At 43.7% G+C, this 13,622-nt stretch overlaps 1 protein-coding gene across 5 annotated transcripts; it reads left to right on the forward strand.

Annotated features, from left to right (window-relative positions):
- The first annotated feature begins 821 nt into the window (after positions 1-821).
- Positions 822-4,697, forward strand: LOC307028526 (zinc finger MYM-type protein 1-like). Of its 5 annotated transcripts, XM_079663618.1 has the most exons (5): positions 822-1,136; positions 1,679-1,762; positions 1,861-1,962; positions 2,088-2,174; positions 2,467-4,697. In XM_079663618.1, the coding sequence occupies exon 5, from the start codon at positions 3,070-3,072 to the stop codon at positions 4,672-4,674; it is 1,605 nt and encodes a 534-aa protein (XP_079519744.1). In that variant the 5' UTR covers positions 822-1,136; positions 1,679-1,762; positions 1,861-1,962; positions 2,088-2,174; positions 2,467-3,069; the 3' UTR covers positions 4,675-4,697. The 5 variants fall into 5 exon arrangements, with proteins under 5 accessions (XP_079519744.1, XP_079519742.1, XP_079519741.1 ...); XM_079663616.1 differs by having other exon boundaries at positions 822-1,762; positions 2,421-4,697; XM_079663615.1 differs by having other exon boundaries at positions 822-1,762.
- The last annotated feature ends 8,925 nt before the right edge of the window (positions 4,698-13,622 follow it).

Consider the following 13,622-nt stretch of genomic DNA (forward strand, 5'->3'; position numbering starts at 1 on the left):
TTCCAAGTTAACATTGATTGATATGACTGCGATTAAATCAGCATACGTCTGCCAGGGGATGCCACCCCTGAAATTCTCCTGCCACCCTCTCGCCACCCCATGAATATTTGTCTAGATCCGCCCCTGGGGCTAACCCATACAATGGTGGGGCTCAAGTCAGTATATTGCAATATAATTACGTACACGCTCCCCTTGACAGTGAAACGCCACGTGTGAGGTTTAGATTATTTCCCTGTTTCAATCCAAATTGAACTGTATGAAATAAAAAGGCACATTTGTCTTGTAGTAAATAAAAAAGGCGACCTGGAGCCAATCCTGCAATTTCCCCACAGGTGAAAGAGTTGACATGCTGAAAACCCAACCCCTGCAGTGGGGTCTGGAGGGGTTTCCCCCCAGGAGATTTTTTGAAATACTAACATAAAATACACATTCTGGTACTCTCTTGAGAAGAAAAATAAATAAATCTATTACTCCACGACATATTTAAAAAATGAATGCCATTTTAGTTTTTTGTTACTTTGTTCTGAAAGCTGAACCTGCTGCTCCTCACAGAGAGAAGAGGGAAGAGGCTGTGTGAATTACTTTACATTGTGGATAAGGGTGGATAGCCCCCATTGTTCTGTGTGTCAAAATGAAAGACAGCCCACACACCTATCGATCATCAAACCGTGGGGTCTTATTTAATTACGTGTTGATTTCTATCAACACGTAATGTTGTACCCAGGGGCGGAGCTTCCTACAGGCAATATAGGCGGTTGCCTAGAGCGCCACCCAGAGGGGGGCGCCAAAAATTGCAACAATTTTTTTTTTTTTTTTTTTTTTTTTTTGCTTGGCGCAGTTTTGGCGCCCCCCCTCTATATCTGCAACCATTATTCTTACATAAAAAAAAAATTCTAACATAAGGGAAAATGAGCCAAAAATCTAAAACGGTCGGTCGGAGAGCCTCGGCTTTAGGTGTTCACAGTCAGAACATGCTAGAGCGCTGTGCATTGATGGGTATCGGTCAAGTGTTTATCAAATTGAGCGTTGAGGAAAGAAAGACTAACGTTAGAGAACTATGAAGAGGCAAAAGCCATCTGGGGCGCAGTATAAAAACAGAAGAAAAGAAGAAGAAGAGAAACGTGCCAAGGTGAAAGGTATGCAATTTTGATTGTATTGTCAACATTAGCGAATGGATCATGTAATCTTGCTAGTTAGCAAAGCCAACGTTAGCTAGCCAGCGTTTGTTATTGCCATTCAGTCGAAACTGTCATAAGGCTATTTTCTTTGTGTCATGAAATAGAAATATTAGTAATAAAAACAATGTTAGTTTTGGTGTAGCGAGCTAGCCAGTGTGGTGGAATGTTAGTTAGTTGGTAACGTTAGCTAACGTTAAGTTTACCTCAGAAAGCACATTGACTATCCGAGTCAAACATTTGCCAAATTCAACCCTGTCATAATGTGCGCTAACGTTAGCTAACTAGCTCAGTGGTTCTCAACTCCAGTCCTGTTGAATGTTTTCGTTCCAACCCAGAACTAACACACCTGATTCAACTGTTCTAATAAGATAGGCATAGCTCTTGATTAGTTGAATCAGACCTGTCAGGCTGTCCTAATGCTTACTAACTAAATAATAGCTACATTTAACAAATGGAAATGATTCAATGTTGATAATACACATTTTGTTATATCATTTTAGATTCACTTTTAAAATATCTGGGACCATCTGCTGCATCAGTTGACAAGGAACCGCCATGCACCTCAGCTGTGCCGGCTTCCTCAGGTGAGTGCAATGTGTCAATAGATGTTCCTGATGATAAATAATTGAATGTAAAATCCAGTGAATATATTTGCTCTTGTGTGTTCTTTCTATATTTATAGACCTAGAACCACATGAAGGAACGTCAGAACAGCAAGCTGCTCATCCTGATGAGATGACCACTGATTCCACCCTGCCACTGACCACTGTGTCTGTTTGTTCTGGTGAGTACAATATGTCAATAGATGTTCCTGATGTGATGATAAATAATTGAATGTAAAAATGACTGTCGTGCCATTTCTAATCCAGCCAATATATTTGCTCTTGTGTGTTCTCTATATATGTATAGGCCCAGAACCACTGCAAGGAACGTCAGAACAGCCTGCTGCATCTCATCCTGATTGCACCACAGATTCCACCCATACACTCTTCTCAGGTGTGTGCCTTATGAATGTAAAGATGTTTAGCTATAAACCTAATTGTCCTCATGCTTTCAAATAATTGCTTTCTGTTTTTATTTACATTTTACACACTGTCCCAACCTTTTTGGAATTGGGGTTGTTTGTGTGTGTGTGTGTGTGTGTGTGTGTGTGTGTGTGTGTGTGTGTGTGTGTGTGTGTGTGTGTGTGTGTGTGTGTGTGTGTGTGTGTGTGTGTGTGTGTGTGTGTGTGTGTGTGTGAAGATATTGTGAATATGAGGTGAGAAAATGTGCTTCACATGCCCTCCAGATGCAGCAAAGACAGACGATCCACTACCAACCGATCCTGCTGACTGCCCTTCACATCTCACAGACACAATGAGGACAGAGTTTGTTCGGAGAGGACCATATCAGATAACACCTGATTTCATTTTCCCAAGGAGAGATGATGGGAGAAGTTGCCACCACCAGTACTTCAGCAGGACCTTAGTAAATGGAGAAAGGATCAAAAGAAGTTGGGTGACATATTCAAAAAAGAAGAACAGTCTTTTTTGTTTTTGTTGTCAACTTTTATCTCCAAAACAAATTAATTTAACAAATGCAGGACTGTCGGATTGGAAAAATGCAAGTGCTGCTTTGACCAGCCATGAAAATAGTCCGGAACACCTGAACAATTTGGCGTCATGGAAAGAATTGGCAGTTCGATTAAAACAAGGTACAACAATAGACAAACAAGAGCAGGCCCTCCTTGAGGCAGAGAAGAGTCGGTGGAGAGCAGTGCTGACACGACTGGTTGCTATTGTACAGTCTCTGGCAGGGCGAAATATGGCATTGAGAGGAAAGACAGAAATACTCTCCTTCAAATGGAAACTTTTTGAAAGAGGTTGAGCTTTTGGCGCAGTTTGACCCAGTGATGAAAGACCACATCCACAAGATTAAAAGTCAAACATCCCACCATAGCTACTTGGGCAAAACCATTCAGAATGAGTTGATTGAATGCATCAGTGGAAAGATTCTATCAACAATAGTGCAAGAAATAAAGAAATGCAAGTACTTTTCCCTCATTTTAGATTGCACCCCGGATGTTAGCCACACTGAACAGCTGTCAGTAGTCATCAGAATTGTGACACTGGAAGAAGACCCCCAGATTAAAGAGCACTTCATGGGATTCCTAGTAGCAGAGGAGTCCACTGGTGAAAGTTTGTCCGCCCTGATTTTGAAGAGGCTGGAGGAGTTGCAGATTGCCTTTGATGACTGCAGAGGACAGTCATATGACAACGGCGCAAATATGAGAGGGAAGAACAAGGGAGTACAGGCCAGGCTACTGCAGTTGAACCCAAGAGCTTTGTTTGTGCCTTGTGGGGCACATACACTCAATTTGGTCATTGCTGATGCTGCCAAAAGCTCCAAAGATGCCATATCATTTTTTGGCATTGTGCAGAAGCTATACTGCCTGTTTTCTGCCTCTACACAGAGATGGGCCATCCTCAAGAAACACGTCAACCTTTCACTCAAAATGTGGTCAGAAACCAGATGGGAGAGCAGAGTGAAAGCTGTGGAGCCTCTGCGATATGAAGCCGCAGCTGTGAGAGAGGCACTGCTTGAGGTGAGAAACCAGGCCAAAGACCCAATCATCAGGATTGAAGCCCAGTCTCTGGCAGAAGAAGTGGGGTCATTCCGCTTTTCACTGTGCACAGTGGTCTGGTATGACATGTTAAGTCAAATTCAGCAGGTGAGCAAAGTCCTGCAGTCCCAAACAATGCAAGTGGATGTAGCAGTAAGTCTACTGAAAAAGACTGAAAAAGCTCTCAAATCCTACAGAGCCACAGGCTTTGTGGCTGCACAAACATCAGCCAAGGACATGTGTGAAGACATGAATGTGGATGCAGTCCTTGTGCAAAAGCGGCTGAAGTCAACAAAGAGGCACTTCTCATATGAGTCTCCTGATGAGCCATTGAGGAATGCCTTGCAAAATCTGGAGGTAACGTTCTTTAACGTGGTGGTAGATGCTGCAGTGTCAGCACAAAAGGAGAGGTTTACCACTCTTGAACATGTGCAAGACAAGTTTGGCATTCTGTACAACTTCCCAGACCTGCCACACCAAGAGCTGATGAAGCAAGCAGAGGCACTTGCACACACCTTAAGCCATGGAGGGCAATCTGATTTGGATGGGAAGGAGCTGGCTCAGGAGTTGGAAAATGTACCTGACTTGCCATCAAAGAGCATGACAACTCTTGAGTTGTTGAAATTCATACATACAAAGCAGCTCACCGAAATATATCCCAACTTGTGTATTGCTCTGCGGATCAGTGCAACGCTACCAGTAACAGTAGCTTCAGCCGAGAGGAGTTTTTCCAAATTAAAACTCTTGAAAACATACCTGAGGTCCACCATGGCTCAAGAACGCCTCAGTGGTCTGGCTGTAATCAGTATTAACCATGAGGTTGGTGGTCAGATTTCATATGATGATGTGATTGATGACTTTGCAGCGAGGAAGGCCAGAAGGATTGCACTGTAAATGGAAACCAGTAGGAGCTAATATGTAGGCCAACCTTCTGTGATGATAGGGAGTGGATTGTAAATAGTTCTTGAGACAAAGTGAATTTGTAATTTTTATGTATTTGTTTGTTTATTTAGCATATTATATTTTGATTATTTGACATGTGTAACATATTTTACAATACATAATTTTCTTTTAAAGCAAATGTGCACGTTATTTTATTGTTTGTTATTGTTATTATTATTATTGTTTGTTAGCTAAGTTGTTTGTTTTAATTCTTTAGTGTGCACTTTACATTTCTTCTTAATTTTCTTTGAAAGCAAATTTGCACATTCTTTTATTGTTTGTTGATATTATTATTGTTTGTTAGCTAAGTTGTTTATTTGTTTTAATTCTTTAGTGTGCACTTTACATTTATTCTTAGCTCTTGTTCTTGCTTGTAATAAATAAAGCTGCAGTACTTTACTGTATAACTGTTAAGATGTTTTGATATTTTTTTTGGGGGGGGCGCAGTGGTGAAGCTCGCCTAGGGCACCAAATGTGCTAGGTCCGCCCCTGGTTGTACCGATGTATATAGAGATGTACTACAGCAAAAGTATTCTCCGTCGGGACTCCCTGCAACAACACCACGCCGTTATCGTGATTCTGATTGGCCAGAAGTCATTAACAAAGATGTTCTATTGAGAAGACGATCACTACGTGACAAAAGTTTTCAAAACCGTTTCTCGTCTTCTGTATTTCCAGACAAGTGGCTACTGAAATCAATCTTACTAACTGCTGTCTGTGCAATTTACTCTGCGCGAGTTGGCACTTGGCAGACTTTATTTTGCTTACTTTAACATCATTGTTCATGGTGTGGCTAAGCCATTTATTGGTATGGCTGTAACCTACCCCAGCCATACCCTGACCGCAAATACCTCATTCCTTCTGTCTACTTGTATCCGAAATGCTTCTCGTTTTGCGCTGTCCTCCCGTTCAAATGAAATCGCCGCCAATCATATTTCCAAGCTCGCGCCAAGGGGGGGGGGGGGGTTACAAGGCTCGCGTCTTGTGCTGCATTCACTTGCACTCTGTCTGACATTAGAGATTTTCTCTCATAAATGTCCGATGAGCCACAACAAAGCTGCCAACTGGTGTGGCAGCTGGGGTGGCAAGGCATTTTTCTGAGGTGGCAGCTGCCACCCCATAGAACCGCCACTGACGGAAACAACAAAGGTAAGTATCAAAATCACTGTCCATAAAAAAAATATGGATTACAGACCTGATGTTTAGTTTTGCTAAGTCCTCCTCCTTGTGTTTAGGAAACCAGTAGGCCTACGCCTACCCTCCTGGTTACCCGAACCATCCTCAGCAGATGCCGGGGGGTACCCTCATCCTCGGGGCTCTGTCCCACCACCAAACTACCCCCCTCAACACGGAGGCCAACACGGACCAGGACCGGGTTATGGGCCAGGACCGGGTTATGGTCAGGGAACTGGAGCTGGTTGTGGACCTGGTTTTGGTCAAGGCCAAGAACAGGGCCATGGCCAATGCCACGGTCAGGGTCATGGGCACGAACATGGACACGGACATGGACACGAACATGGACATGGGCATGGGCATGGACATGGACCATGTCATGGAGAGGGCCATGGCCATAAACACAAGCATGGTCACAAGCATGGCAAGTACCACAAGAAAGGAAAGAACTGTCAAGGGGTAAGATTCAAACATTATTTTTATTAATGCATGTTGGTTATATTTACTCAAATATAGAAAATAATTCCTTTTTATATTCACACTTTGGTTTTTGCAATTTATAGGATCAAGGATCAGCTGTTTAGAAGAAGAAAAAAATACATTGTATCTATAAAAAATAAATATACATTTAAAATCAAAACTTAATACAAAATAAAAAGTAATATTGCATACAATACAATCCTATCAATGTAAATGAATAAAAAATGAATGAAATACAAAAATAGATACTGATATTCCCAATATTATCTATATATATATATAAAAAAAAATCTGAGTTTATCACATGATATCAAAGAAGTATTGTATTTTACTTTTAAAAGTGCTTTCTGTAAATGAAAATGCTAGTAAAGTAAACTTGCAATGGCTTAGTTTTTCGTTTGCTTTTTGTAAGGAACTATTACGGCAGTGTATGCTTTTGATATATTATTATTTGAGCGCTCCCTTGTGTTTTACATTTCATCTGACCTCATGGTTTCATATTACACTGGGTGGGTTATCTATCAGTGTGTATTCATATTATCTTATTTACCCAGGGAGCGTTGAATTAAGACCTTTGTTCTGAGTGATTTTGAAATAGTTACACACCCTGCTGTGGCTCCCCATTACATTCTCATGAACCAGGTTGAAATTAATTTAAACTCATGTCCTAAACTCTGACATTTTGAATTACATCTGATCAGAGTAGTCAACATACTAATAATTTCTGAGAGCCAATTAGTGATTACATTTCAGAATGTATTTATCAACTTTCAGTCAATGTTATGAAAAAAGATCCCTGACTGACATCGAGTGCAAATGATACGGAGGGGGGGAGGACTTCTAGCTACAGTGTTGAGAAAGGAAATGTGCAGAGTTTAACAAAATATCAAGATCAAAAATGTATTCAAATGTGTTTCTAAACCAAAAATATTTGTTCTAGATTTTTCAAAAAGTTTTTGTTGGGGGGCTGTAAAACTAAATGATTCATTTTGACTCTAAGTTAAAAATGACATACATACATGACACACCCATTTAGGTCACTAGTTGAGGCACGTCCTCCTGTGATGTGAAGTGGACTGCAGATATAATTATCAGCAGCAGGAGGCTGGGTCAATGGATCTGCTCTCCTGCACCAAGTAAGTAACCTCTGTAACCCTCATGAGGATTATATGTTAGCTTATAAAACCAGAATGATTGTACATGTGTGTTAGACCAAGAATGTCTGTTTTGATCAAGTAAAGTGATTTTGTTTAAGTTTTTTCTGAAGGATCTTCCTTCGAGGTTTCAAAATGGACAGATACTACCTAGGTACAGTGCATCCGGAAAGTATTCATACCCCTTCACTTTTTCCACACTTTGTTATGTTACAGCCATATTTCAAAATTGATTAAGTTCATTTGTTTTCTCAACATTCTAGACACAATACCCCATAATGACAAAGTGAAAAAAGTGTTTAAATATTTTTTTGCAAATGAATAATGATATTTGATATTTTAACCGTTTCCTAAACCCAAAATCCGAGAGGAGAGATGCCGCCAGTGGATAAAGAAATGCGGCAGGCCCCATGCCCAGCTGAATATGGCGAATATCAACAAACACAAATACGTTTGCTCCAAGGTAAATACGTGCTAACGTAGCTAGCTAGCTAGCAAAGATTAAATTCACAAATTAACTAACTAATTTAATTAACTAATTTCACTAACTAACGTTAGTTAAAGTCACACGACTACAGCTGTAAGCTGTGTGCTTCTAGGTAGTTTTGACCATGTATATCACTTGATGCATAATAATGTCTGAACAGCTGAGCTCCGTTATTAGTCTACCTGTGGTCAAAGTACAAACAAGAAAGCCAACAGGCAATCATTCATTTATATTTTGCTTTAATCTTTGTAGCATTTTGTTAATGGAAAGCCTACTGCCGACTTCCCTAATCCTGCTGCACAAGTGGGCACCCCGACCCCCACAAAGGAACAACAAGGTGGCAGAAAGCCACCAAGGAAACGGTAGTTAACTTTAGACAAACTACAACATTTAATGCCTCTTGTGATTGTACTGTTTTATTCCAAAATAATAATAATAATTCCGTCGAATTTGACATACAGCTCATGTGGTTTTTCACTCTTGCACTGTGACCTGTATGCAAGTGCCTCTATTGATGTTGTGCCTCCCTCTTTTCTAATGTTTATACTGTGGATATAACCCTCCATATAGCGTATTGTAGCCCTTTTTGTCGGGACCTGGAGGATATTGCTGCGTTATTGCTCCAAAATGAGTCTGTTAAGGCGACTCCGACGTTACGGAGACCCTCCATTATGGCTTTGTTTAACGCATCTGGCTCTCAGCTTGTCGGACTAGCAACAGTAACCAAGAGTGGGCGTGGCTTTGCGAAAGGTCAATTACAGCCTCAAGTCTTCTTGAGTATGATGCTACAAGCTTGGCACACCTCTCTTTGGGCAGTTTCTCCCATTCTTCTTTGCAGATCGTCTCAGGCTTCATCAGGTTGGATGGGGAGCGTCGGTGCACAGCCATTTTCAGGTCTCTCCAGAGATATTCAATCCGGTTCAAGTCTGGACTCTGGCTGGGCCACACAAGGACATTCACAGACTTGTCCTGAAGCCACTCCTTTGTTATCTTGGATGTGTGCTTAGGGTCGTTGTCCTGTTGAAAGGTGAACCTTTGCCCCAGTCTGAGGTCCAGAGCGCTCTGGGGCAGGTTTTCATCAAGGATCTCCCTGTATAATGCTGCATTCATCTTTCCCTTGATCCTGACTGGTCTCCCAGTCCCTGCCGCTGAAAAACATCCCCACAGCATGATGCTGCCACCATGCTTCACTGTAGGGATGGTGTTGGCCAGGTGATGAGCGGTGCCTGGTTTCCTCCAGACATGATGCTTGGCATTCAGGCCAAAGAGATCCATTTTGGTTTCATCAAACCAGAACATTTGGCTTCTCGTGGTCTGAGATTCCTCTAGGTGCTCCATGGGGGCTTTCATGTGCCTTTTACGGAGGAGTGGCTTCCTTCTGGCCACTCTACCATAAAGGCCTGATTGGTGGAGTGCTCCACAGATGGTTGTCCTTCTAGAAGGTTCTCCCATCTCCACAGAGGAACACTGGAGCTCTATCAGAGTGGCCATCGGGTTTTTGGTCACCTCTCTGACTAAGGCCCTTCTCCCCCGATGCTCAGTTTGGTTTGGGCAGCAAGCTCTAGGAAGAGCACTGGTGGTTTCAAACATCTTCCATTTGCAAATAATGGAGACCACTGTGCTCGTTGGGACGTTCAATGCTGCAGACATTTTTCTGTACCCTTCCCAGATCTGTGCCTTGATACAATCCTGTCTCTGAGATCTACAGTCAATTCCTTGGACCTCATGATTTGGTTTGTGCTCTGATGTGCACTGTAAACTGTGGGACCTCATATAGACAGGTGTGTTCCTTACCAAGTCACGTCAAATCTATTTAATTGACCACAGATGGACTCCAATCAAGTTTTAGAAACATCTACATTTTCAGTGTCATAGCAAAGGGTGTGAATACTTATGTACATGTGATATTTCCTTTGATTATTTTTAATACGTTAGCAAAAAAAAAAAGTATAACAACCCCTTTCAATTATAATTGATATACATAACATACCTGATGATGTCTTGTGATAAGTATTTTTTCTTCTCATGTTTAGAATACATGTACCCTCCTGTTGACCCATACTATCAACAGTATATGCCAGTATCATACCCTTATGGGCAATACGGTTATTATCAACCACCAAACTACTTCCATCAGACATGTACCATGACATGTTCAAGGACCTCTGGCTGGTCAGGGGCCTCTGGCTGGTCATGGGCATGGCCACAGAGATGTTACTGGCCAGCAAGACCGCCATATAGAGCAGCAATGCCACTGAGATGGCCATGACCGTAAGCAAGTGTCGCCAGAATGGACAGGACTGTCACGAGGTAAGATATGATCATTTGTATGGCTTCTATGTTGGTTATAGAATATATTTTATTCTAGCAGTTCAGTAATTTTGATTAATCATAACGATAGTGATTATAAATATTTTTTTTTTTTAAAGTTCCAAATAAACAATAATGATTACATTAGAGTGTGTGTGTGTGTGTGTGTGTGTGTGTGTGTGTGTGTGTGTGTGTGTGTGTGTGTGTGTGTGTGTGTGTGTGTGTGTGTGTGTGTGTGTGTGTGCGTGTGTGTGTGTGTGTGTGTGTGTCTGTTTTTTTCCTCCCTGCATTCCTGCATCAGTGACTCTGACCAGATGAAGTTTCCTGATAGGAGGAGAAACAAGTCATGTTGGAACCTGGAAACCTTCATCATCATACCATATCAAGAAGTAACTGCAGAAATATTTGTTATCACATTATTACTCAAATGTTGCATTTCCTTTTAATAAACACCCAACACTGTAATACGGTGAAAAGCATTCAGGATCAAACAATGCTGGATGTTTGAATAAAAAGCTTTTGATGCATTACTGTATGATTGTGTTTGTGCTCATGTTAAAGTGCTTTCTGTGCATAACAAACACCAGTAGTAATGATGCTATGGCTGATTTTTTTATTGTTACTTGCCTCCATTCTTCTTAATAAACAACTCTGGCTAATGTCAAGGTGTGCTTTTTATTTGCCCAGGGAAGGCTGCCATCACCCTGGAACTTCCAGTGCAGTACTCTGATCTCAGTGTGATAGTGTCACGATTCTTGTGTTGTGTCACGTTTTTAGTTTTGTGTGTCTGGTCGTGGGTGTTTTTCTTTTCTCCTTGTCCTGTTTTCCTCCCTGTGTATTGTCTGGTCTTTTCCCCTGTGTTTTCATGTCTGTCGTTAGTTTCCCTGGTGTGTCTAATTTCCTGATTGTTTTCACCTGTCACCCCTTCTGTGTCTCATGTGCTCATCAGTGTCAGCCCCGCCCCTGATTGTTCCCACCTGTGTCTTGTTACCCTGTGTTTAAATTCCCATGTCTCCCAGTGTTCAGTGTCAGTTCGTTTTTGTCTATGGTCAGGTCTATGTTCCTTGTCTTTTGCCACAGTCAGGTCTATGCTCTCTAAGTACTCTTGTGAAAGTTTTTATCCTCACTACGTGAGCGTTTTCATTTTGTTCTCCATTTTTATAGAGACCATTTTTTTGTTGATAATCTTTGCTGTATTTTTGGAAAATAAAGTATCCTACCAATACTTTACCTCTGTCTCCCGGGTCATGCAATTGGGTCTTACCTCCTAAGTGCCTGAGTTCTTAACAGAACAAACTGACCATTATGGACCCAGCCGACCCAAGAACACTTCACTCCGCTCTGTCAGCACACAGCGTGAAAGTGTTTCACCATGAGGAACAGCTGGGTATGGCCACCCAGAGAATACAAGAGCAGAGAAGACGCCAGGCAGAGATTCAGGAAGACATCTCTACACAGCTGCAACAGCTGGCTGAAAAGATGAATCGTTTGATCCCTCACCTTCGGACTGCTCCAGTGCCGGCCCCAGCAGCCATGGTTCCGGCTTCACTACCGGCCCCAGTAGCCATGGTCCGGCTCCAGTTTCGGCTCCAGTATTGGCTCTTCGGCCGATGCCAGCTTCCTGTGCACTGTCGGCTTACCGACCGTCTCAAGTCTCCTCTCGAGTCTCCTGTCAAGTTCCTTTTCAAGTTCCCTCTCGAGTCCCCTTTCAAGGTCTTTTTCAAATTCCCTCTCCAGCCATCTCTCAAGTTCCCTTTCAAGTAATCTCTCGAGAACCCTCTCAAGTCTCCTCTCAAGTCACCTCTCAAGTTCCCTCCCAAGTTTCCTCTGGAGTCCCCTGTCGAGTTCCCTCTCCAGTCCCATCTCGAGTTCCCTCAAGTCCCCTCTCAAGTCCCCTCTCAAATCTCCTCTCAAGTCTCCTCTCGAGTTCCCTCTCAAGTCTCCTCTCGAGTTCCCTCTCAAGTCCCCTCTCGAGTCTCCTCTCGAGTTCCCTCTCAAGCCACCTCTCAGTTTCCCCCTCGAGTCCCCGCTCAAGTTCCCTCTCAAGTCACCTCTCGAATTCACTTTCAAGTCACCTCTCGAGTCCCTTCTCAAGTTCCTTCTTGAGTCCCTTCTCAAGTTCCTTCTCAGGTCCGCTCTCGAGTTCCCTCAAGTTCCCTCAGGAGTCCTTTTTCGAGTCACCTCTCGAGTCTCCTCAAGTTCCTCCTTGAGTCCCCTCTCAAGTCTCCTCTCGAGTTCCCTCTCAAGTCACCTCTCGAATTCCCTCTCAAGTCTCCTCTCGAGTTCCCTCTCAAGTCACCTCTCAAGTCACCTCTCTAGTCCCCTCTCGAGTCTCCTCGAGTTCCCTCTCAAGCCCCCTTTCAGTTTCCCCCTCGAGTTCCCTCTCAAGTCCCCTGTCAAGGTCCCTGTCAAGGTCCTTTTCAAGTTCCCTCTCAAGTCCCCTCTCAAGTCTCCTCTCAAGTTCCTTCTCAAGCCACCTCTCAGTTTCCCCCTCGAGTCCCCGCTCAAGTTCCCTTTCGAGTCACCTCTCGAGTTCACTTTCGAGTCACCTCTCGAGTCCCTTCTCAAGTTCCTTCTCAGGTCCCCTCTCGACTCTCCTCTCGAGTTCCCTCAGGAGTCCTTTTTCAAGTCACCTCTCGAGTAACCTCTCGAGTCTCCTCCCGAGTTCCCTCAGGAGTCCTTTTTCAAGTCCCCTCTCGAGTCACCTCTCGAGTCCCCTCTCGAGTTTCCTCTCAAGTCTCCTCTCAGGTCTCTTCTCAAGTTCCCTCTCAAGTCTCCTCTCGAGTTCCCTCTCAAGTCCCTACCCTATGTCCTGTGCCGTTGGAGGCCCCGACGACTACTCTTCTGCCGGGGGTCCTGCCAACCCTATGTCCTGTGCCGTTGGAGGCCCCGCCGACTACTCTTCTGCCGGGGGTCCTGCCAACCCTATGTCCTGTGCCGTTGGAGGTCCAGCCGACACCTGTTTCGTCGGGGGTCCTGCCGGCTCCATGTCCTGTTCCTTTGGGGGTCCCGCCGAGACCTGCTCCGCCGAGTTTCCTGCCAACACCGTGTCCTGTCCTGTTTCGGGTCCCATCAACACCAGCCCTTGCTCCGTCGTGGGTCCCACTGAAACCAGCCCGCCAGGGGTTCCACCAGCTCCTGCCCGTCCTTGTGCCCGGCCTCCTGAGTTCCCAGCGGCTTTCGCCCTAGAGGCCAGTCTCCTGAGTTCCCCAGCCGAGGACTCAACCATGAACTCTGCCTTGCCCCCGGGCCGTCTGTTCGAGAACTCCATCATGGGCTCTGCCTTGCCCCTTGGC

Source organism: Notothenia rossii (assembly GCF_949606895.1).
Source record: "Notothenia rossii genome assembly, chromosome: 2".
Lineage (NCBI taxonomy): Eukaryota > Metazoa > Chordata > Actinopteri > Perciformes > Nototheniidae > Notothenia > Notothenia rossii.

Bases quoted from the DNA above. Each gene is read 5' to 3' on its own strand.
- LOC307028526 (XM_079663617.1), top strand. From the start codon at position 3,070: ATGAAAGACCACATCCACAAGATTAAAAGTCAAACATCCCACCATAGC.